The sequence below is a fragment of the Microcebus murinus genome, chromosome 7 (genome assembly GCF_040939455.1).
Source record: "Microcebus murinus isolate Inina chromosome 7, M.murinus_Inina_mat1.0, whole genome shotgun sequence".
NCBI lineage: Eukaryota > Metazoa > Chordata > Mammalia > Primates > Cheirogaleidae > Microcebus > Microcebus murinus.
This window is the reverse complement of record NC_134110.1, coordinates 107070784-107094337: the sequence shown is the minus strand read 5'-3', so window position 1 is coordinate 107094337 and position 23554 is coordinate 107070784. Positions and strand designations below refer to the sequence as shown.

Genomic DNA, 23554 nt, shown 5'->3' with positions numbered 1-23554 from the left:
GGAGAGGGTGTTGAGCTTTATATATTCTGAATATGAGCCCTTCATTGATTGTATATGGCTTGTGTATTGGGGGTAGCTTTTCTTTTTGTTCTCTTTATTGGCTGAAGTACCAATTTATCAGATTCGTCACTCTTTTCCTTTATTGTTAGTACTTTCTTTCTTACTTGTTTTTTTTTTTTTTTTTTTTTTTTTTTTATTTTTTTTATTTTTTTTTTTTTGACAGCACATAACTTCTGCAAAGCACATAACTTCTGCATTTTCTTACTTGTTTAAGAAATCTTTGCCTACCCTAAGGTCATGAATGGTATTTTTATTTGGGATAGCATTCCCAAGTGGAGCTGCTTGGCCAGAGTATGTAACTGGACTCATTTTCATGACCCACAGGCAGGGCCCAGGAAGCGTCATAAGTGTTTTTGAAATGGCTGATTGGACCTGTGACTTTCCCTAGCCGGGTCACCTTTAACCAGGATGCTCCCAGCACAGTGGGAGCTGCATCTCCTTAACCCACGGCCCAGAAATCTGCTTACAGGTAAAATGAGGTTAACTTAGCACCAAGGGAAACGGTGAAGTGCAAAAGTCAAGTGGGTGTTTATAATAACAAAAGCTACCATTTGTCATATACCTGTGTGGTCCTCAGAACAACCTCTCAGAGCAGGTATTATTTTATCCATTTCACAGACAAATGAGGAGCTTAAAGCCCATCAAGAGTAAATATTTTACCCTATCTAGAAAGTAGGAAGATGGGGTTAGAACCTGCCTGCACATTGCTGGAAAGCAAATTCTGCTTCCGTTCTAGCAGCCGGAAGCAGAGCCTCCCTCGATCACACCTGTGGCCATGGGGTGGGGCAGGAGGGTCCACCCCAAACGTCTGACTGTGGCACAAGCCACAGCCTCTTCCCTTCTGTGACTCTCTGTGACTGGGGGGAGTTGTGAGAGCTGTGACAAGACTCAGAAATGCCAGCTTCCCACCCGGGGAGTGGGCAGGAAGGTCCTAGTGCTGCCTTCTACTCCCCAAGGCTACCCACGGGCCTGCAGGTGGTTCACGACCAGGTTGAAGCTTGGTCACTTGGTGAGGGTGTTTGTTTTCCTCTTCATTATTTGACATGTCAGTGTAAATTATTTTAATACAACTCACAGGTTCAGTCTTTGAAGAAATATATGAGGGGAATCTGCTTGTTAGGTGGATTCATGGTACTAGAATGAATTGTGAGGAGGCAAGTTTTTTTTTATTTCAAGTGTCAGAACACCCTTGTAATGTTTGGTTAAAAAACATTCATGTCTATCAAGACATACAGGCTGACAGATTTTGTGTGCAAGCGTGGGTGTTCCTGCCTGCGTGCTGGAGAGTGAGTAAGTCACGTGAGACTTGGAATAGCAAGTACCATCAGGGCAGGAACAAAGTCTGACAACTGCCCACAGAGCTGCAGGCAGTGACGCGTTCGGGAGCCTTACTTCCCACGCAGCTGAGTGTGTGTGAGTGAGTGTGAGTGTGCTCCTGATGACATGCAACAGCAGTGTGTAAAGAAGTTGTTTCTTACAAAGTTATGCTACTTGATAATTTTGTACCCCAAAACCTGAGGCAAGAGTTGATATTAGGAAGGATGTTTGTAATATAACTAGCAAATGTCCTGTAAAATGTAAGGCTTTCAGAGTTACAAATTTATCTTACATAATTATATAAATTTAAGTAGTGATTCAAAGGAAGAGTGCAAAAGGCTTAATTTTAGATATGTGCTTTAATTTCCTTTTTTTTTTTTTTCCAGTTTTTCCAACTAGCTACAATTTGAAAAGTATCTGCTTGAAATTCAGTGAACTACCTTTGGAAAATGTTTAGTAATTCTCCTCATCTGTAAGATATCCATAGTGTATTCTTGGCAGAGAACAGTTTCTGGAGTCAGAATGCCTAGTCTGATGCCCTTGCTATCCGCTCCACCTGGGGGAAGGCCCATCCCACCCCAGTGGTTGAAGGGTTGCTTCAGGAGACACCATAGGTACCACTGAAATACTATTTTGTAGTGTGCATTGTTTTTCAATATCTTATGTGATAGCAATAGGTTTAAATATGAAATTCATCCATCAGTCCAGGCAGCCTGTTCTGAAAGTTGTTGACATCTTTATATAGATGTTCATGGAAACTCAAGGTAAAATTATGTATTTGTATTCTAAGCCACGTTCTACTTAGCTCTATAAAGCACTGAGCCCAGCACAGGGCTGTCCTGTCCAGTGCCCACGACCAGCTCCTGTGGCTTAGCAGAGGTAGTGCCAGCATCAACATGTGTGACTCAGTGGGATGTGGGACATACCTGAGGGTTCTTGTGGCCAAGCACTGGGGGTTACATGGAGCTAGTGTTCCATGACCTATCTTGACTTAGGAAAAGGAAGAGCAGCCACTTCAAAAGAAGGGTGCTGAGAACAGTCTAGCTCTCTCCTGGCTGGTCTTCCCTCCGGCTTCCCAGCCCTCCAGTGAAGACAACAATACTATTTTATTGCAGAAGTCCCCAGCCTTTCTAGAGGAAAGGGAAGAAAGATGTTTGTAGCAAAATAATTATGCAGGGCTGAAGAAAGTATAACAATGAACATATTTTGGGTCAGGGTTAGTGGTCTCCTTGCTGGAGGCACCTGTCTTAAGTTAATGATACTTTTTAAATAGCAGCTTTATTGAAATGTACTTTACATCTCATAAAATCTGCCCTTTTTAAAGTTTATAAATTATTGGTTTTTATTATATTCACAAAGTTGTGCAACCATCACCACTGTCCAATTCCAGAACATCTTCATCATCCCAAAAAGAAACCTTACACTCCTTAGCGGAACTCCCCATTTCCCTTAGCCCCTGGCAGCCACCACTCTACCTTCTGTCTCTATGGATTTGCCTATTCTGGACATTTCACATAAATGGAACCATACAGTATGTAACCTTTTAGTTTGATATTTTCCACTTTAACAGAATGTTTTTAAGGTTCATCCATGATGTAGCATGTATCAGAATTTCATCCCTTTTATGGCTAATTAATATTTCATTGTATAGATAGATAAGAATGAATTGTTTATCCATTCATCAGTTGATGGACATTTGGGTTGTTTCTACTTTCTGGTTACCATGAATAATTCTGCTAGGGACATTCTCATATAAGTTTCTGTGTGGACATCAGCTCCCAGTTCTCTTGGGCAGACACCTGGGCGATGAATGGCTGGATCCCTGCCAAACTGCTTTCCAAAGCAATGGCCCCATTTTACCATCTCACCAGCCTAGTGATACATTTTAATTGCTGCTAATCTAATCTTGTTAGGGTCTCAAGGTTTCCATGGCTCCTAACCAATTTGTTAATGATCTCTTGGGCTATTTGTCGGTAGTAGAAAGAAATGCATTTCGGTATCAAGGCAAAAGTTTAATTCATTCAAGTTTGTCCTGTGTGTGTAAAGGTGACATAAAAAGAGATAAGCTGCCTTCTGGAAGGTATTCTTGTTTCTTCTTAATTATATCTAAACTGTATCTCCAACTAGCGTAGAGTCTGATAATATATAAATTAAATGAACAAGTGAGATTAGGTGGAAGAAGTGTATCTTTCAGAAGCCATGGGTTTCTTAAAAGAGAAACCAGGGCTCATGGAAAGCTCTGAAGCTGAAGCCCTGAGGGAGCCTGCAACGCGTGTCAGCTGCCTGCTCCGTGGAAACGCGCACAGCCACGCTCCTGCGCTCTCCTTGCTTCCCGGCCCCAGGCGCTCACGTGGGCACTGGGCTTCTGCAGAGAACAAACACAGGGCTTGCTCTCAGGAGGCTCTTGTTCTTGTGAGGACGTGAAAATAGTAGCACTAAACAAGAGGAGTTGAGATGGCGCCAGGTCCCAGGAAGAGACGGTGAGGTAGGGCAGGGCCACTTGGGAGTGCCCTCAGGAGTGACCCCCCGCCCAGTCTCCTGTGTCCTTGCCCAGAAGCTGATGGTGGCTCTTACAGGAATAGTCTCCTCCAGACCACGCGGCCTTTGTGTAGTGTTGGTGATGAGAACTGAGGCAGTGCCCAGAGCCAGCCTCAGAGGTGGCCTCCTGGTTGGGTGAGCAGGGCGCCTGGGCTGCACAGGTGTGACCCTGGGGCCACGTGAGGCACACCCTTCGCAAGGTACACCTTTCCTCAGAGTCCCCTTAGGTCTTTCTCAACACTACAAGTTGGCCTGTTCCTAAAACAACTCTTTTCTTGTTGAGTGTTGGGCCACAGGAAAGGATGGAGTGATAGGAAGTATCACATTACTTACAGATAACCTGCATGCATTCACCTAATTTTACAAAGAATGGGAAGTTGTCTTTGCAACTCAAAACGGGATTCCTGTCTATGTTTATTGGGCACTATTAATAATGATTCAGCAGTAGGTAGGAAATTGTTTCTTAGACCACATTGAGATTATATCTTAAAATACAACCTACCAGAAATGCCTGGAGCCTGCGGTCTGGCACTCAGAGCTGCTGGTGTCTGAGGGAGTTGTGTGGCATGCATGTAGCCTGCAGCAGGCAGGAGAAGGGGGTGCCTGCAGAACACCTCCAAACTTCTCAGAACCCCGTGATACTCTCAAAAATGACTGAGGACCCAGCCTGGTGTGGTGGTGTGTGCATATACTCCCAGCTGGCCGGGAGGCTGAGGCGAGAGGATTGCCCAAGCCCAGGAGCTGGAGTCTGCAGTGAGCTATATCATACCACTGCACTCCAGCCTGGGCAACAGAGCCAGACCCCATCGCTTAAAAAAAAAAATGATTGTCCCAAAGAGTTTTTTTTTAATGTGGGTTTTATTGACAATATTTACCATATTAGAAATTAAAACTGAAAAAAGTTTCAACACATTAATTCACCTAGAAGTTCCAATAATAAACCCATTACATGATAGCATAAGTAACATATTTTACAAAAAATATTTTCTAAAACAATTTAGTGAAAAGAGTGGCACTGTTATATGTTTTTGCAGGTCTCTTTAATACCTGGTTTAATACGAGATGATGGAGTATCGTCTGTGCTGTGAATTCAGTCTGTTGTAATAGCATGCATCATGAGCCTCTAGAAAACCCCACTGTGTAGTTATGGGAGAACAAAAGTGAGAAAGAAAAATAAGGTCTTAGTAGAAAATAGTTCTGGCCTTGCAGACCACCTGAAAGGCTCTTAGGACCTCCAGAGACCCCAGGCCCCACTTTAAGAATGGTCTAAAGTATTATTCACTTTCCAGATAAACTATTTTGGAGAGTTGTGAGTACTACCACAGTAATAGGTACAGAGAAATTAGCAACAACATGACAAATTTTAAGAACATTACCCAAAATATGTGCTTGGTTTAAAAAAACAAAAAATTCCGAGCTCTCTGAAGATGAATCGGGTCAGTTGGCCAGGCAGCTTCCTCACTTGTTACCTTCCTGTCTTCTGTTGGCCCCATCACCATTGTGGTTTAAATCTCCTAAAGCAAATTCCACTCTATCCACACCCAAAAGAAAATGGTTTAGGCAGTCTTGGATTGCCCTGTGAAGATTTGGGAGTAGTATATGAGACAGTATCAGATGGAAAAAATACACCCTAAAATAACTAAAAGAATGGGCAAGTGAGCCGGCAGCGTCAGGCAATGGTCTGGTGTGCAAAGGAGAAGATTGTCTATGTTCACTTCTTTCCAATAGGCTGGAGTTTGAGTTGCCCTCATTTTGAATGCCTGGTTTTCCAAATGACATTAGTCATCTACCAGTCACGATAAATAACACCAGATACATGATGCCAAGGAAGTCAATCATTTGCTGCACTAAAATATCCATAAAATTTGTGTAAAAACATGTAAATTTAGCATTGTTTTTAATGGCATTGAGGCAGGAATCCCATTTCCCTCCTTATCTGTTTGTCTGTGTTTCTAAGACTCCTCTTGGCTGTCGTCCCAGGTCCAGCTCTCCCCTTCCAGACACGCCCTGCCCCCAGCCCCCGTCTTTGCTCCTGGGTGCACAGTGCAACGGGGCTGCAAGTGCACGAGGTGTATGCACCCAGTCAAGGTTCTCTGCTCATGTAGCTTACTCAGCTTACTGTGCCCTGACTGTCCCAAAGTGGGAAGCTTTGGCTCTTCTTAACTCCAAGAAAAACATCTGTGCATCAACATCACTTCACTCTTTTTTTTGTTTCTTTGATTTAGCTTGGGAAAGTAAACCTTGTGGTTTATTTGATGCCTAATACAAATTACTTTCTAATTTTCTTTTAAATTTCAGAATATTATGGGGGCACAAATGTTTAGGTTACATATGTTGCCTTTGCATCACCCAAGGCGGAGCTACAAGCATACCCATCCCCCCACCTGCCATCCCCCCATGTGTGCGCACCACACCCATTAGATGTGAATATACCCATCCCCTAGCCCCACCTGCCCGACACCCCATGAATGTTACTTCCATATGTGCACATAAGTGTTGATCAGTTAGTACTAATTTGATGGTGAGCACATGTGGAGCTTGTTTTTCCATTCTTGTGATACTTAGGAGAATGGACTCCAGCTCAATCCATGATGAGACAAAAGGTAATAGTTCACTATTGCTTTTTGCGGCTGAGTGTAGTACTCCATGGTATACATGTGCCACATTTTATTAATCCACTCATGTATTGATGGGCACTTGGGCTGTTTCCACCTCTTTGCAATTGCGAATTGTGCTGCTAATAAATACGCTAGTGCAGATGTCTTTTTAATAGAGTGTCTTTTTTTCCTTTGGGTAGATGCTCAGTACTGGAATTGCTGGATCAAATGGTAATTCTACTTATAGCTTTTTGAGGTATCTCCATATTGCTTTCTACAGAGGTTGCACTAGTTTGTAGTCCCACCAGCAGTGTAGGAGTGTTCCTGTCTCTCTGCATCCACGCCAACATTTATTGCTTGGGGACTTTTTGATAAAGGCCATTCTCAATGGAGATAAGTGATATCTCCTTGTTTTTATTTGCATTTCCGTGATAATTAGAGATGTTGAGCATTTTTTCATGTTTGTTGGCCATTAGTTTGTCTTCTTTTGAAAAATTTCTGTTCGTGTCCTTTCCCCACTTTTTAATGGTGTTTGATTTTTTTTCTTGCTTATTTTCCTGAGTTCTATATAGATTCTAGTTATCAGCCCTTTATCAGATGTATAGCATGCAGATATTTTCTGCCATTCTGTAGGTTATCTATTTGCTTTAGTGATAGTTTCTTTGGCAGTGCAGAAACTTTTTCTTTTGATCAGATCCCATTTATTTATTTTTGTTGATGCTGTGATTGATTTTGGGGTCTTCTTCATAAATTCTTAGCCTAGGCTGATGTCTGTAATAGTTTTTCTAATGTTTTTTCTAGAATTCTTATGGTTTCATGCCTTAGGTTTAAGTCTGTTACCCACTATGAGTTGATTTTTGTGAGAGGTGAAAGGTGAGGATCCCGTTTCAGTCTTCAACATGTGGCTATCAGCTTTCTCAGCACCATGTATGGGGATTCTTTTCCCCAGCACTCAGACTCTTGAGCTTACTTTGTGAGACTTTTTCCAAAGGTAGTCTCGAGTCAGTCCCCCTCCCTTTGTGGTTCATATGTTTTCTACTTAGGTTTTTACAGCTTCTAGAATATCTTAGAAACAACAAAATCCAGGCAACAAAATGGATTTTTTTATTCTAAAAAATAAGTTAACTTTGCTCCATATAAGTATTTCTATTTGTTCTTAGCATTTTATAATCTTTGGAGTATTTTTTTTCCTGTCTTAAGAATTTGGGAATTATTAAAACAAATCAGGGAATGTTTTTTAAGTTAGAGTTAGTTGCTCTGTATTTGTGATTTTTTATCACAGATGAGTTGGAAAGGTTCAGGTTCAGTTTTGCATTGTTTTCATCAATAGCCAAAGCCCTTAGCAGCATGCAGAGCCTCAGTCTGCCGCGCGCACACACCAGCCGCGGTGCTCCGCGCTGCCTCCGCCGCCCGGCCTTGCCACCCTCACCAGTGCCAAAGGCTTTGGGAGTGTCATCCCTCCTCAAGCAGAGAGAGGCACATGTCAAAGAGGGATGGCAGCAGCGCTGGAAATTACAGAATCACAGAGACCCACAAGGAAGGAAAATGAAGCTGAGAGAGGTTTCAGAGCTTCCACCTTACAGCGGATAGATGCCCTCTGCCTCCAGTGCACATCAAAGCCAGTGCCCACCTCTAGCGGTGGCAGTGGCGTGGGGAATGTGACACCTAAGCCCTGAAGGACATGAGTCGGCAGGACTCCTTTCTAAGCAGGACTCCTCGTCTCAGTCGCAGTCCTATGTCTCAGTCAGTCCATTTTAAATATAGAACATAAAGCCATAAAACTTTTAAGATAAAACCTTTGGGACCTCTGACTGGGTGAGTAGTTCTTAGACTTGACAGCAACAGCAGAATCCATAGAAGGAAAAATTAGTAAATTGGACTTTACCAAAATTAAAAACTGATCTGAAAAAGATCCTTTTAAGAGAATGAAACAATAAGCTATAAATAGGGAGGAAATATTTGCAAATCTCGTATCTAAAATATAGAAAGAACTCAGCAATAAACACAGACATGCACATAAACAAGGAGTCCAGCTAAAAACTGGACAAAAACATGGAGACACTTCCCAAAGAGGATATATAATATACGACGGCAAATAAGCAAATGAAAGACATCCGGCATCACTACCCCTGAGGACAAAGTAAATCAAGACCCTGATGAAATGTCACTACACTCCTGTTAGAACAACTTGAGTAAAAAATCTAGTAACACCAAATGCGAGTGAGGATGCAAAGAAGCCAGAGCTCTTGTACATTGCTGGGCTATGGATGTGGGGTATAAAATGATGCCGCCACCCTGGAAAAAGTTTGATGGTTTCTTTACAAAAATAAACATACATTTACTTACCCTATGACCCAGCAATTACACTCTTGAACATGTATCCAGAGAAACAGAAATTTGTGTTCATCTGAAAACCTGTACACGATGGTTCACAGCAGGAGTTTCATAATGGCTAAGAAATGGAAACAATCCAAATGTCCATCAGTTGTTGAATGGATAAATGAAGTGTCCTTTATCCATACCATGGAATGTTATTCAGCCATAAGGAATGAAGTACTGACACATGCTACAACATGGAAGAACCTCAAAAACATGTTAAGGGAAAGAAACCAGTTACAAAAGACCACATGTATGATTCCATTCATAAAAAAACATCTAGAATAGGCAAATTCATAAAGAAAAAAAGTAGATTAGTGGTGGCCAGGGGTTGGAGGGAGTGAGAGTACTGCTTAGTAGATACAAGATTGGTTTTGGGAATGATAAAAACATTCTGAAATTAGATACTGGTGATGGTTATATAAGCCTATGAACATACTAGCAAACAGTGCACTTTCAATGGGTGAATTTTTTGTATGTGAATTATCTCAATTTTAAAAATTGGATTTATACTTTTTATATTCCTATGATACAGTAAAGAACTTAGGAACTTCATATCACATCATACCTCATGCAGAAGAGATTGTTACTGTTTTAATGAACTATCAGCAATCCCTAGAGAAACTAAAAAAACACTTGGTATTTTTCATGGTAAATATAATCATGATGGTAAAATACCCATTTGTACAATTTGGTAAATATAATTTTAGTACATGCATATATCTTGATATATTTCCATTTAAAAATGCATTGGTTACTATAAATAAAAATATAGCTGTAGAATCTTGTCAGTTTCCCGGCCGTGAGTTTAGGAAAGCTGCAGGTTTTCTCCATCCCTGCCTGCGGCTTCTCCTCCACTCCGCTACTCTTCAGATGCGGCTGGTATTTGGTAACAGCGAGGAGTCTGGTGGGGCCCAGACGGGAAGTGCTGGGAAACCTGGCTCTCCCTGCTCCGCTGACTTGACCTTCTCCACCTGCTCTCTCCGGGAGGGCCTCTGCCCTGACTGCCGTGGCCAGACCAACGTTGGGATGGACAGCCTGGCCCGGCTTCTCTCCCGTGGGCTCCACTTTCCAAATGCAGAGGTCAGGACGACAGAGCTTCCTATCAAGTATCGGCAGGAAAACTTTTATTGTTGAAGTTTAATGACCCAAATTTTCTGCAGACTTATTTTATGCAATCTGTAAATTGAAGTATACCCCAGGAAGTTCATTCTGGATAATGATATTATCAAATCCTGAGCATAATGACTTAATCTGTATGCCCTTTTTTCTTCAATTAAACTTTTATTTTAAAACTTTCAATAAAATCTTTTATTAACTTTTGAAAAGATAGGCTTATAGTAGCCACTTGCCTCTCAGCCTGTTTGTTATTTAAACATTATTAAATGATGGCTTTTTAAAAATAATATGTTTCCCCTGTAACAAAATGAAACCTTATGCAAAAATGAACAGTAAGGAATGAATTACAGCGACAAGAACAAGACACTCTATGCCAAACAAAATTGGCTTCTGCCCCAGGTGTCCCCCCAGCAGAGGCTGGGGTTATCTGCAGGAATGTGTGGCTGCCCAGGATGAAGACTCTCCTTCCCACAGCAACGCAGCCATCCAGATCATATCCGTTTTTTAGAACAGTAGAGAAGCTGACTTTTTATGAGCTAAGCATTTTATTTAACACATAGCCAACCGTTACCTAAGAATCTGCATTAAATATATCCAAGCTTTTAGAATTAGCCAGAAGCATCTTCTAAATAAATAAAAGTCAAATTGAAATATAATTTTTCTTAGGCTCTGTGCCTAGAACACCATTTTTCAAAGAAAATTCCAAGGAAATACTAGTTCCTCAGGATGTTATTAGTGACTACACCAAAAAGGGTTGTGTGGTTATAAATTGAAGAAACTTGGGTTTAATGGGACCTTACAGGTGTCTTTTACAGAGAGCTTTGGGGAATCTGCCATCTCCAGTCCCACAGCAGTGTGAGTGTGCCCAGCTCAAGGCGTGCCCTGCACAGCAACCCCGCTGACCAGGTTTTCATGGATTGGATTCCACAGAACACTTTTTGGGAAACTCCAAAAATTTAGGAAAATTGATGAGCACTCAGTCACTATCTGGAAACGGGTTGTGTATTTTCCTATTCATACAAAGATAATTTTTTTACACATCTTTTATCATAGTCTTAATTTTACTCTACTCCTTCACAGAGTGACCCTGGGATTAAAATCCTGTCTTAAACCGGGCAGATTTGTGAGCGAAAAACAGCATAGAGTTTAGGGCCTAGCAGTGATGATGCTGATAACATGGCAGTATCAGGCGGCCAGCACGCACGGAGCACTCGCTGTGAGCACAGAGCCCTAGCGAGAGCTGCACGCGCCGTGTTCTTTCACTGCTGCAGTAGCACCAACAGCTGGGTGCTGCGCCCTGCTGACTTCACAAGGTCCGAGCATGGTGTGACTTTCCTAAGGCCTCACAGCGTTCAGAGGCAGAGCTAACACGAGACAAGGCTCTGCCCACCGGAGGCCCATGCTATTCCCCTCCCTGTGAACAAGGGGCTTGAGTCAAGGTCAGAGCTGGGTCTTGGAAGTGAAAACCATATAAGTGGAATCATATGATGTTTGTCCTTTTGTGTCCTACTATACTTTTTATTTTAGATGAGTTTCATATTACAAGTAGTTTATGTTTGTTTTGGGAAAATGTGGAAAATACACAATCCATGGAGGAAAATAAATATCATTTCCAAGTTCTACTCAGATAACCACTAAAAAGATTTTTATATCTTTCTGTCTTTTCCTCTGGCTTATTACATATAGTAACATGCATAGATATATACATAAAAGCATTATAATTTGTTGCCTGCTTTTTACTCAGAAAGGTATCATAAACATGTTTTCACGTCCTTATGTATTTTCTGTATAACCCTTTCAGTGACTGTATAATATTTCATTGTGTGGATGGATCGTACTTTAATGGACAGGGCCTATTCTTGTGCAGTTGGTTTCCCATGTGTGTCCATCTGTTTTTGTGTCCTCTGTCCTCCCCTTCTGAAATCACCAGCACCTCAAATTGTAGCTCCATAGCGTTAGGGCTGGAGTCTGTTAAGCCTTCCACCAGCTCCAGCTCGCTGGCCAGGCACTTTGTAGGTGGTGTGTGATGATGAGTACCTCTGGCAGCCTTTTCTTGTTGCAGGGCAGCGGGGCTTTTCAGTTTGATCGACTCCCTGTGGCCCCCAGTGACGCCTCTGAAAGCACCTGGCCACGGCCAGCCCTGTGAAGAGGTAAGCCCAGCATGGGGAAGTTCCCCTGGTTGTGGCCGCCCGTGCCAGCACGGAGCCAGGCACCTGCTCCACCTCCTGCATGGCCACGTCCCCACAGAGGCGACAAGGAGCCCGTGCGGCCGGCTCTGTCATCCGTGGAGACCCGCGATGCAAGCCGGGCTGGGATTCAGACCCACCTGGCTCATCTGGGGCCGCAGCCCGGCCGCCGTCCCCTGTGCTGCGCAGCATGTCCCTGGAGGTTATTTGCTGACCGCTTGCCTCACAGTCCCCACGGTGGCAACAGTCAGGTCTCAGGCGAGTGCCAAGGCGCACACAGAGGGTTTTCCCACCAGCCTGCAGTCAGCAAGCAGAGCAGGAGCTCACATGGCCACAGGTAGTCACTCCTCGCCTGCCTCATCAGCTGCGCCTGGTGGTGGCTCACAGGTAGCAAAGTGTATTAAAAGGTGCTCCCCCGTCCCTCTTGAGCCTTCTGCCGCAGGCTGGCCAGTCAGGGTTTCAGGCCACAGCTCCCAAAGCCAAAAACGAGGAGCTGTCTTGCTTACACAGAGTGCTAAGTCTGTGACCTTGCACTTGCCAAACAGCATAGTAAGTCATCAAAAATGCCCATTTCTCGGTTAGTTAGGAAGAAGTAATTTATAAATGATGTTTTCAGTATACTCTGAAAAATAAATGTCTAAAATAAAATCTCAAATTGGTAATAAATTCAGAAGTACAGAAGTTCTTATACTTGGCCCCAGAGGCAAACAGCATAACCATTCCTCGTATGGCATTCCAGAGAGGGCACACATCTATGGGCAAATAGTATATATTAAAGAGTAGATTTTAGTAGTGTATTTGAGTCTTTCAACAATGCATTCACGTTCTACCTTTGCCTTCATTGTAAACAGGTAAAAACTCATCTGCCTCTTCCTGCCTTCTGTTACATCCTCACGGCTCATCCAGTTCTGGGACAAATTGATATCCTTGAAGAAGACCCCATTTCAAAGCTCTACCAGCCTCCAGTTACCCGCTGCTTAAGAGAAATTCTGCAGGTAGTGTTTGTGTTTCTGAGAAGTTCCTCAAGTGCGTTTGCTGTGCTGTGCACTTCCACACCGTCACCAGTCTCTCTCTCTGCCTTCCCAGACTGGTGATCTCGGTGCCCGCTGCAGTTTCTATGCCCGGGTGATTTATCAAAGACCACAGGTAATCTGTCTGTCTTTCTCACTGTCTCTCTCATAAGGTGTTATAATGTATAAGATATTATAAGTTTATTAAAGGATAATCTCTATTAGGGATTAATGGCGTGCCAAAGTAGAAAAGCATTTTTAAAATCCAGTTAAGCATGCTCCGTGCTGAAGTGGTGATAAATCCATTCCTTGTACAGGTGTGGACTGTCAGCCACTGTGCCAGTACTGGGGTATGAAACAACCCAAGCACAACCCTGACTGCTAAGATTTTCAGCTCGGAAATGCTCATTTTTCCCTGACACATAGGCTGGTTACAGAAAGGAAAAAGAAGCTGAAACCTCGTTCCTGGGGTGGGAGTGGGAATCTGAGGATTGAGCTCAGCCACTTCTGGGAATTCCGAGAGCCTTCGAAAGCTGAAGGGGCCCTTTTATGGTCCCTGTGAGGCCTTGGGCAGTTCTAGGGAGTGGCACCCTCATGGCACTTGCTGCTCCATCAGTGGGGAGTAAATGAGGGAAAAGATGTCCATGGCAATGTCACTGCACGGACGACATTCTGTGAGAAACATCTGCCGGACCTTAACTCATGGAGGAGCATCCATGCAAATCTAGTCACCCAAGAGGCACAGGGAATGCCCTACTTGTTATGTCCTCGCCCTCTCGTGGGTGGTGTGCACCAGGTACACGAGTACCCTCTGAGCGCTGCCTCCTCAAGGGTATGTGTGAAAGAAGCAGACCAGGTCCAGGGGTGCCTGTGCCTACCCCGGCTGTTGGTGTGTCACCTGTGACCAACCAGGTGGGAACACCAGGGAATTGCCCAGTGAGGGGTCTCGAGGGGAGGCAGGAAGTTGGCACCTGGGCAGGTGAGCTGGGCACAGGGTTGGGATGGCACCAGTGGTTGTCTTTAAACCAGACTATGCCTGGTTACCAAGACCTGACAAAGCAAACCCCAGAACTTGGGCGAGTCACCTACACACTTGATAGGAATCTCTACAAAGCCTGCATGCTTTGCATACAGCCATGGCTCAGCTGCCTGGCTCGGGAGCTTTTCTCTTCTGCTTAAGTTATCCAGAGTTATTTTCTGTTGTGCTTTCATTTTGAACAAGTTATTTGCATTTTTCTGATCATTCTTAGGCAGGAGAAGAGCCATAGAATGACTAAAAGAATATGCTTCTAAACTTCCAATCAAGTTCTTGATGATGCTCATATATACGAGCATGTTGTATCAACCTATCTTTCATCTGTATTTTTCTTGTGACTTGTTTCAACTTAAAAATGTAAAAGCCTTAAATAAATTTAAAAACCATACTTAGCTTGCAGGCCACACATAAGCAGACAGTGAGCTGGTTTGGTCCATGGGCCATATTTTGCTATCTCAGGTCTACCAAGATCCCTGACGTTCTTCAAATGCTGAGCAGGGCCGCAGGGCCTGAGAGCTGTGAAACAGGAAGAAACAACCGGACGCGTGTCTCCTGGCGTCTGGCAGGCTGACTGAATGCACAGTGGGGTGTGTGGCAGGGAGGGAAGAAGGGAAGGGCCGTCAAGGGGTGCTCATCACCTAGGGATGCCAGGGGTTCTGCATGGGAACATGGTGCTGATCTCTGTACGAGAGCATTTTAAGACTCAAGTAAACTTTACACTTCAGACGTAAGGGATGTGCTGCAGGTGATGCTCAGGTGTCTGTTGCCTTGCCTTTCCTTCTTTGCAGAAGGTGCGTGCTCTCTGCAGTGAACTTGTATATATTAGCTCACAGAGATCCTGAAGTTTAAATAAAAAGTACATTGCCCATAGAAACAGAAACAGAGAATTAAATTGTGAATATAAATGAACTTCATTTAGCTCTTTATTTTTTATTATCGATATTTTTGCCATCTTTAATTTCCATGCAGGATTTTTCAGTTTTTCAAACCATTATCATGTAAATACCATTTTATCTGAGCAGCAGTAGTATACCTGTTCTAGGAATATCTCTAATCCAGTGTCCATGATGCCTCTTGACTCTGCAGTCCCTCTGTCACCTGTAGGGTGGCATGGACGCAGCACACCTCTGCCACAGGCCAACTGTTACTAAACCTCCTCACCTCAGTTTCCGCATCTGTCACATGGGTGTGACATTCTCTCACGGTAGTGGGTTATTCTAGGATAAATTTAATAGTTTTGAAATGCCCTCTTAGTTCCATCATTTTCCATTTATCTGTTTACCTTTTCATCACTTGACAGCTAGTTAGTGCCTCTCCTGAGGCGTTAGAGAACAGTTGCCGTAACCGTCACATTACGCGTCGCCCAGTTGTGTACCGTGTGAGCTGTCCCAGGGTCCGGCAGGGCCCTCAGCAAGGACAGGGGTGGAGCACAGGGTGTGTCTCTGACTTTCCAAGTCTGAGGTGAGCCGAAGGCCAACTTCATGCATCTCCAGCCACCTGGAGAAGACCCAGCCGTAGGGCCACACTGCAGGCAGAACACTGCCCTCAGCGCAGCCGCGAGGCTGTGGCAGCTCACACTCCTGTCCGCAGCCCTCCAGCTGAGAAAGCAGGTGTCAAATCCTTGCACCAAACCCAGGAGGAGGGGAGCGCTGGAGCAGAGAAGGACAGACTGTGGCCGGTCTGCCTGCTGGCTGGAGGGGCCCTGCCCGGAAGTGGGGGAGCCGGGGCGCATCCAGGGATCCCGTCCTGTCCAAGAAGCAGCCTGTCCGTGGGCAGGGCTGTCAGTGATCACGTGCCTAGGAAGCGGTGTCCCTGTAGTCAGAGACAGTCGAAGACCCAGAACCCAATGGAGTAGGTTCTTTGATCCACTAAAATTCTACCTATCTTCTGCTTTGTGGGAAAGAGAATCACCAGAAACCAACTTCCTCGGGGAGGAATTGAGATAAGCTAAGTCCTGGGGCCAGCCTGCGCTTCCGCCAGTCACCGCACCCTCTGCAGTCAGGACTGACTGTGGAATGCTGCCCTGTGTCACTGCCGGAACCTGCGCCGTCAAAACAGACCCAGTGACTATGTCATGAAAGTAAAAGAGATGGATGCTTTTTATCGTTAACTTTTATTTTGTAGTAATCACAGACTCAGAGTAGACTGAAGGGAAACATACAGGGTGCTTTGGGCACCCTCCTCCATGCCATCTCCCACACCCACAGCAGCCCCAGCGCAAGACAAAGCCAAGAAACGGGCACTGGAACAGTCCACGGAGCCCGTTCAGATTTCACCAGTCACACGTGTATTCTGTGTGTGTGCGCACACACGCTTTTACGCAGTTTTGCCACACGTGTGGCCTTGTGTAACCACCGCTGTACTCAGTATATGCTGTTGTGCCGTCACCACAGAGTCCCTTTGGTCCCATGCATAGCCACACCCGTCCTTTCCCTAACCCCAACCTGGCAGCCACTGATATGTTCTCTTCCATTATGATTATTTTATGAGTGTTGCTGAACAGGACCACACGGTATGTATCTGTATTAGTTTCCTAGGATTGCCATATAAAGTTCCAAAAACTAGATGGCTTCAAACAACAGAAATGTATTCTGTCACACTTCTGTTTCCTTGTTTCTTATTTTCGGGTTTGTTGTTTTTTGTGTTTTTTTTTTAGACAGAGTCTCGCTTTGTTGCCCAGGCTAGAGTGAGTGCTGTTGCGTCAGACTGGCTCACAGCAACCTCAAACTCCTGGGCTCAAGTGATCCTCCTGCCTCAGCCTCCCGAGCAGCTGGGACTACAGGCATGCACCACCATGCCTGGCTAATTTTTTCTATATATATTAGTTGGCCAATTAATTTCTTTCTAATTTTAGTAGAGATGGGGTCTCGCTCTTGCTCAGGCTGGTTTCAAACTCCTGACCTCGAACGATCCACCTGCCTCGGCCTCCCAGAGTGCTAGGATTACAGGCGTGAGCCACCGCGCCCAGCCTATTTTCGGGTTTTTGCTGCTGCTGTTGAGACAAGAGTCTCACTCTGCCACCCTGGGCAGAGTGCAGTGGCGTCATTGTGGCTCACTGAGACCTCCAACTCCTGGGCTCCATGCGATCCCTCTGCTTCAGTCTCTGGGTAGCTGGGACTACAGGCATGTACCACCATGCCCGGCTGTTTTTTTGTTTTTTTTTTTGGTAGAGATGGGGTCTTACTCTTGCTCAGGCTGGTCTTGAACTCCTGAGCTCAAGCAATCCTCCCGACTCCCAGGCTCCCAGAGTGCTAGGATTATAGGGTGAGCCACCGTGCCCACACCCGGCCTGTGTCGCACTTCTGGAGGCCAGTAGTCTGTAGTCGAGGTGTGGGCAGGGCCGTGCTCCTCCAGTGGCTCTAAGAAGGACCCTTCCAGCTTCCGGTGTTTGCTGGCGTTCCCTGGCATTCCCTGGCACAGCACATCTGCTCACTGTGTCCTCACGCCGTCTTCCCTCCTCCTGTCTGTGTCCAAACCTCCCCATTTTATAAGGACACCAGTCCGTATTGGATTAGGGCACACCCTAATGTCCTCATCTTAACTTGGTTAAATCTGCAAAGACCCTGTTTCCAAATAAAGCCACATTCTGAGGTACTTGAAGTCCTAAATGCCAACAGATCTTTTTTTGGGAGGACACAGTTCAACCCGTAACAGATCCTTTTGAGACTGGCTTTGTTCAATTAACATAATTCTCTGGAGATCGATTCAGAGGACTAATGATGTTGAACATCTTTTCATGTGTTTATTTGCCATCCATATATCCTTTTTGGTGAAATATCTGTTCACATATTTTGGCCACTGTCTAATTGGATTTCTCATTAATTTACTGTTGAATTTTTAAAGCTTTTTGTATTTTCTAAATACAAAGCCTTTGTCGGGTATGGGATTTGCAAATATTTTCTTAGGGTCTGTAAATTGTATTTTCATCTTTTTAACAGGATTTTTTTTAATGATACAGAAGTTTTTAATTTTGATGCAGTCAAATTTACCAAATTTTCCTCTTATAGATCATGGTGTTGTTGTCTAGTCTAAAAACAAGTCAAGTCTCTTTGCCTCATTCTGGGTCCCAAAGTTTCCCTCTTACATACTTTTCTAGAAGATTTATAAATTTACATTTTACATTTGAGTCCATCACGTGTTTTGAGTTGGATTTTGTACAAGGTGTGTGGTTTAGGTCAAGGTCAGTTTTCTGCCTTGGATGTCTGTTCACTCCAGCACCATTTGCTGAGAGACCGTCCTTCCTCCACTGAATCGCTTTTGTACCTTTGTCAAAAGTTAATTGGGCATATTTGTGTGGAAGAGATCTGTTAGGTTTCTATATCATCCGTGCTTAAATACTTTTCCTGATTACATAGGGCTATAAGAATTTTTTCAATAGACTTTATTCTTTAGAGCGGTTTGAAGTTCACAGCAAAACTGAAATTAAGGTATAGACATTTTCCATATGCCTTCTGCCCACACCTGCACAGCCTGCCTCCCCACTGTCAACACCCCCACCAGAGTGGCACGTTTGCTACAATTGATGAACCTACACATCATTGTCACCCAAAGTCCATAGTTTACATTAGGGTTCACTCTTGGTGTTGTACATTCTGTGGTTTCGGACAGATATATGATGACACGTGTCCATCATTTTAGTGTCATTCACTGCCCTAAAAGCCCTCTGTATTTCACTTACTCATTTCTCCCTTTCCTAAGCCCCTAGAAACCACTAATCTTTTTACTGTGTCCATAGTTTTGCCTTTTCAGAATGTCATATAGTTTGAATCACACAGTGGGTAGCCTTTTCAGATTGGCTTCTTTCACTTAATAATACACATTCAAGTTTCCATGTCTTTTCATGGCTTGATAGCTCATTTCCTTTTGAGGACTGCATAATATTCCATTTTTTGGATGCACTACAGTCTATCCATTCACCTACTGAAGGATATCTTGGTTGCTTCAAAGTTTTGACAATTATGAATAAGAAGAGATCTATTTTTAATAAAATTTTAGCCATGAATTGTTGGTACTACTTCAAATTAATTGGTTGTTGGTATATTTTTACAGATGATTTTGTTGTTACTGACTTTATTCATAACCCCAATAGTAGTGATAACTTGATAGTTGATCTTTCTCTGAAGCAAGTTAGAGAAAAAAAAATTGATGGTTAATTTCAAAGGAAATTAGAACATTTTGGTTCATCAGTAGATTGAAAGAGAGACTACAGGCCAAATCCATAATATTTAAAAAGAGCATCTAAAATCTTTGAATATTGTCTGAAGAACTCTTAACCTCTTGTAGATAGAGATATCTTTGCCTTTCCTAAGGAGTTCACCAATTTTTTAAATTTTGATTTTGTCAGTTATTCCAAAAATATTCTTTATAACTCCAGGGTCTAGTACAGGGTCATACAAAGCATTTATTTGTCATATATGTTTCATCTCCTTCAAATGAAGTGCTTCTTCATCTTTGCTTATCTTTTATGGCCTTAACGTTTTTTAAGAAAGTTACTGGCCAGTTATTAATACTTAGGAAAATGTCCATCAGTTTAGGTTTGTCTGACGTTTTCTAATGAGTAGACTCAGCTTATGCATTTCTAACAGGAACACCACATAAACAATTCTGTGTTCATACCAGGAGACACACACACAGTTAACTTGACCCAGAATTGTGATATTTTATCAATTGATAAAGATGGTATTTTCTAAATTTCTTCACACAAAAGTTAACTAGTATTTCATTCCAATTAATTAATAAATAAGTATTTTATGGGGAGATACTTTGACCATGTAAATATCTTCTTTCTTATCAAACTTTTATTTTAATTTCCATTATGATTCTTACCTGAGTTAATTATACTTGGAAGGTGGCCAAATGGTAAATTTCTAATTTCAGCATTTCTTCTACATTATTAGCTGGTGTTCTGCTATAATTAGGAGCTTTTCATTCCCCTGATTTATTTATATAGTCATTTATATCAGTATGGAACAGTGAATTTGTTTTTTATTCAACAGATTATAATCTGTTACTATTGTTCATTTTGTTGCTCAAATCTTCTCATATTTAAGCTGTCTCCTGTGTCCTTAGGACATGTTCCCATCATTCTTTGAGTACTTCCTTACATTCTGACATAATAAGATGTTTCAGACTCAACTTTCGTTTTCTATACTCTGGAATCAGCCATCCCTTCAAGGAGCCCTGCTTGATTTTAATGGAAAATAGTATTTTTTAAAAAACTTCTTTAAAGACAGGGTCTTACTCTGTTGTCCAGGCAGTCATGCAGTGACTATTCACAGGTAAAGCCATAGCACTCTACAACCTCATCTTCTGGGCTCAAATGGTCCTCCTTCCTCCACCTACCAAGTAGCCAGGACGACAGACATGCTCACCACACCTGGCTGAGAATGGAATTTAGAGCCCGAGACCCGGGTTCTAGGTGGGCTCACTGTCATTGCTTCTAGTCCCTCTCCGTGGACAGAGCAAGGAAGTGTGTGTGTGTCCATGCACACGGACACACGTAAACCCATGTCTGCATCTGCATTTGTCTGTCTGAAATCGTGACTCTACACCAACACTTCCAACTCCAGACCATCACCACAGAAGTTACCAGAGGCCCCCCAATCCCACGAGCATGTGTCTCTTCTCCAGCGGTGAGCAGCCACGCTCCACTAGCTTCAGCATTACTCAGACTTCCTGTATGTGATCAGGCTCCCAGCCACATGGCCACCTCCCCACCCCGCAGCTCCTGACAGCGAAGGCGCCTTCTGTGCCCAGTCCTGTTGAGCAGCCACGCAGAATCCTCAACCTGAGCACACTGCCATGCCAGCAGCACCAACCGAGTCTAAAGCTGGCTGCGTCCCAGGCCCCAGCCTGGCTAGCCATCCTTGGCCCCATTTGCATCTGCTCAATCCCAAGCCCTGACCAACAGGAAGGGGCAGAATACCAGTTGAACAGAACTTGAAAAGGCATTACAGCTTTTACAGACAAGAAAAAAATGAATACATCTACATATATATATAATAAAAAGGAAAGAAGAAAGAAAAAAGATAAAGAGAACCTGTTGCAGGTACAACAAATATATGACACCTGCTATATTCAGAGGCCTTGTACAAAGGCTGAGGGCCACTAAGATCGATCCCTAACTCTCAGGAAACTTACTGCCGCCCAGGGAGACTAATGTGTATGCACTAGATAGAAAACAATATGGGAGGCCGGGCGTGGTAGCTCATGACTATAATCCTAGCACTCTGAGAGGCCGAGGTGGGCGGATTGCTTGAGGTCAGGAGTTTGAAACCAGCCTGAGAAAGAGCAAGACCCCGTCTCTACTATAAACAGAAAGAAAGAAATTGGCCAACTAATATATAGAGAAAAACTTAGCCGGGTATGGTGGCGCATGCCTGTAGTCCTAACTACTCGGGAGGCTGAGGCAGGAGGACCGCTTGGGCCCAGGAGTTTGAGGTTGCTGTGAGCTAGGCTGACAACACAGCACTCACTCTAGCCTGGGCAACAAAGCGAGACACTGTCTCAAAAAAAAAGAAAAAGAAAACAATATGGGAATTAACATTCTAGGATTAAACACAGGATTAAGAGGGGGAAAATGATGATTTTACCTAAGTAGGTCAGAGGAATAATAGAGCCCTGCCCCACTGCCAGGGAAGTGTGGGTCATGCCCAGCAAAGGAGGCCAGTAACCAGGCACAAGGTCGAGGCACTCGAGGCAGCCTTAGGAATGGGGGCTAGTGACCAACATGTACAAAGGCTGCTGTAGGTTTTAAAGCAAGTTTGAAATAATATCTTAAATTGTTAGTATTAATAATAATCCTCTAAGATTGTTGTTTTAAAAAAATTTTAGATACAAGAATAGTTAATGGTCTTTACTGTGTCTTCAAATTTTAGCTGAAGAATCTGCTTCTTCTGGAGCAAAGGGAGATCTGGCTGCTGGTGACTGATACCACCCTGCAAGCCAGGGCTGAGAGCGACCCCGAGCTCCCCAGGACGCTGCCGGTCTGCGTGTCCCCCTCCTGTGTGCTGGGCCCGGAGGTCCTGGAAGCATTCGCCAGGGCGGCTCCTCACGACATCCTCTTCAGGGACGCCGTCCGAGACCAGGGTGCGCTCACTGCCTCCCGGCAGCTGGGGTTAGGGTGACAGGTGCCCAAGCGTGGCTCGCCTGGCTCCTGGGCGCCTCCGCGTTGCCCGGGCGCCGGCACGCTTCCCGAAGCCCACCGCGGACGCGGCCTGGGCGGAGAGGCGCGCCTGCCAAGGCCACCCGGGCGGAGCCGCACGCCGCGGCGCTGACACACCCGGCGGAAACGCCTGGCCCCGCCAGGGCTGCCTGCGCACGGCACCTGCGCACGGCACCTGCGCACGGCACCTGCGGATGGCACCTGTGCGGCTGCGGGGCCACCTGAGGCCGCGGTCTGGAATGTCCTTTCTACAACAGACCGAAAGCTAGAACACTGTCAGTGTTGCGCTTAGGCCGGTCAGCCCTTTTGTCCAGGGATCAAACTAGGATCCTGCCTAAACTATGTATTTTTAAATTTTACTTAAATACAATTCACATACCACAAAATTTCCGTTTCTGGGCCGAGCCTGAGTCCAGTGCGGCTCGCTGGCACGGCGCTGGGCCGCTGGCCCCACCTGCGCCCGGCGCCCACTCGGCTCGCGAGACCGTCTCTGCCGGCTGAGAATCCACTTTTCCCAACGCTGCCGTAACCTGAAGCGTCTCTGTCGGCAGGTCGAGTTGCTTGTGTGGAGCGGACCGTCCTCGTACCTCAGAAGCCCCTTCCGCGCGTGGCCCCTGGCGCTCGGCCCTGGGCGCCGACTGGCCCGGTGACGCTGGACCGGCTGGACCCCGGCACGCCCGCCAACGCCGCGTGCAGCGTGCAAGGTGGGCGTCCGCGGCCTGGGGGGGCGCGTGCAGCGTGCAAGGTGGGCGTCCGCGGCCTGGGGAGGGCGCGTGCAGCGTGCAAGGTGTGCGTCCGCGGCCTGGGGGGGCGCGTGCAGCGTGCAAGGTGGGCGTCCGCGGCCTGGGGAGGGCGCGTGCAGCGTGCAAGGTGTGCGTCCGCGGCCTGGGGGGGCGCGTGCAGCGTGCAAGGTGGGCGTCCGCGGCCTGGGGGGGCGCGTGCAGCGTGCAAGGTGGGCGTCCGCGGCCTGGGGGGGCGCGTGCAGCGTGCAAGGTGGGCGTCCGCGGCCTGGGGGGGCGCGTGCAGCGTGCAAGGTGGGCGTCCGCGGCCTGGGGGGGGCGCGTGCAGCGTGCAAGGTGGGCGTCCGCGGCCTGGGGGGGGCGCGTGCAGCGTGCAAGGTGGGCGTCCGCGGCCTGGGGGGCGGCACGTGC

General features: G+C 45.2%; 1 protein-coding gene across 9 annotated transcripts in view; it reads left to right on the top strand.

The window, feature by feature from the left end:
• SPIDR (scaffold protein involved in DNA repair) overlaps positions 1-23554 on the top strand; it is a 484225-nt gene that overhangs the window by 435927 nt on the left and 24744 nt on the right. For all 9 annotated transcript variants that reach the window (XM_076005324.1, XM_012790018.2, XM_076005325.1 and 6 more), the window contains 5 exons: positions 12070-12157; positions 13045-13188; positions 13280-13339; positions 22117-22327; positions 22955-23107. In XM_076005324.1, coding sequence (XP_075861439.1) covers positions 12070-12157; positions 13045-13188; positions 13280-13339; positions 22117-22327; positions 22955-23107 — 656 coding nt within the window. The remainder of the gene's footprint in view (positions 1-12069; positions 12158-13044; positions 13189-13279; positions 13340-22116; positions 22328-22954; positions 23108-23554) is intronic.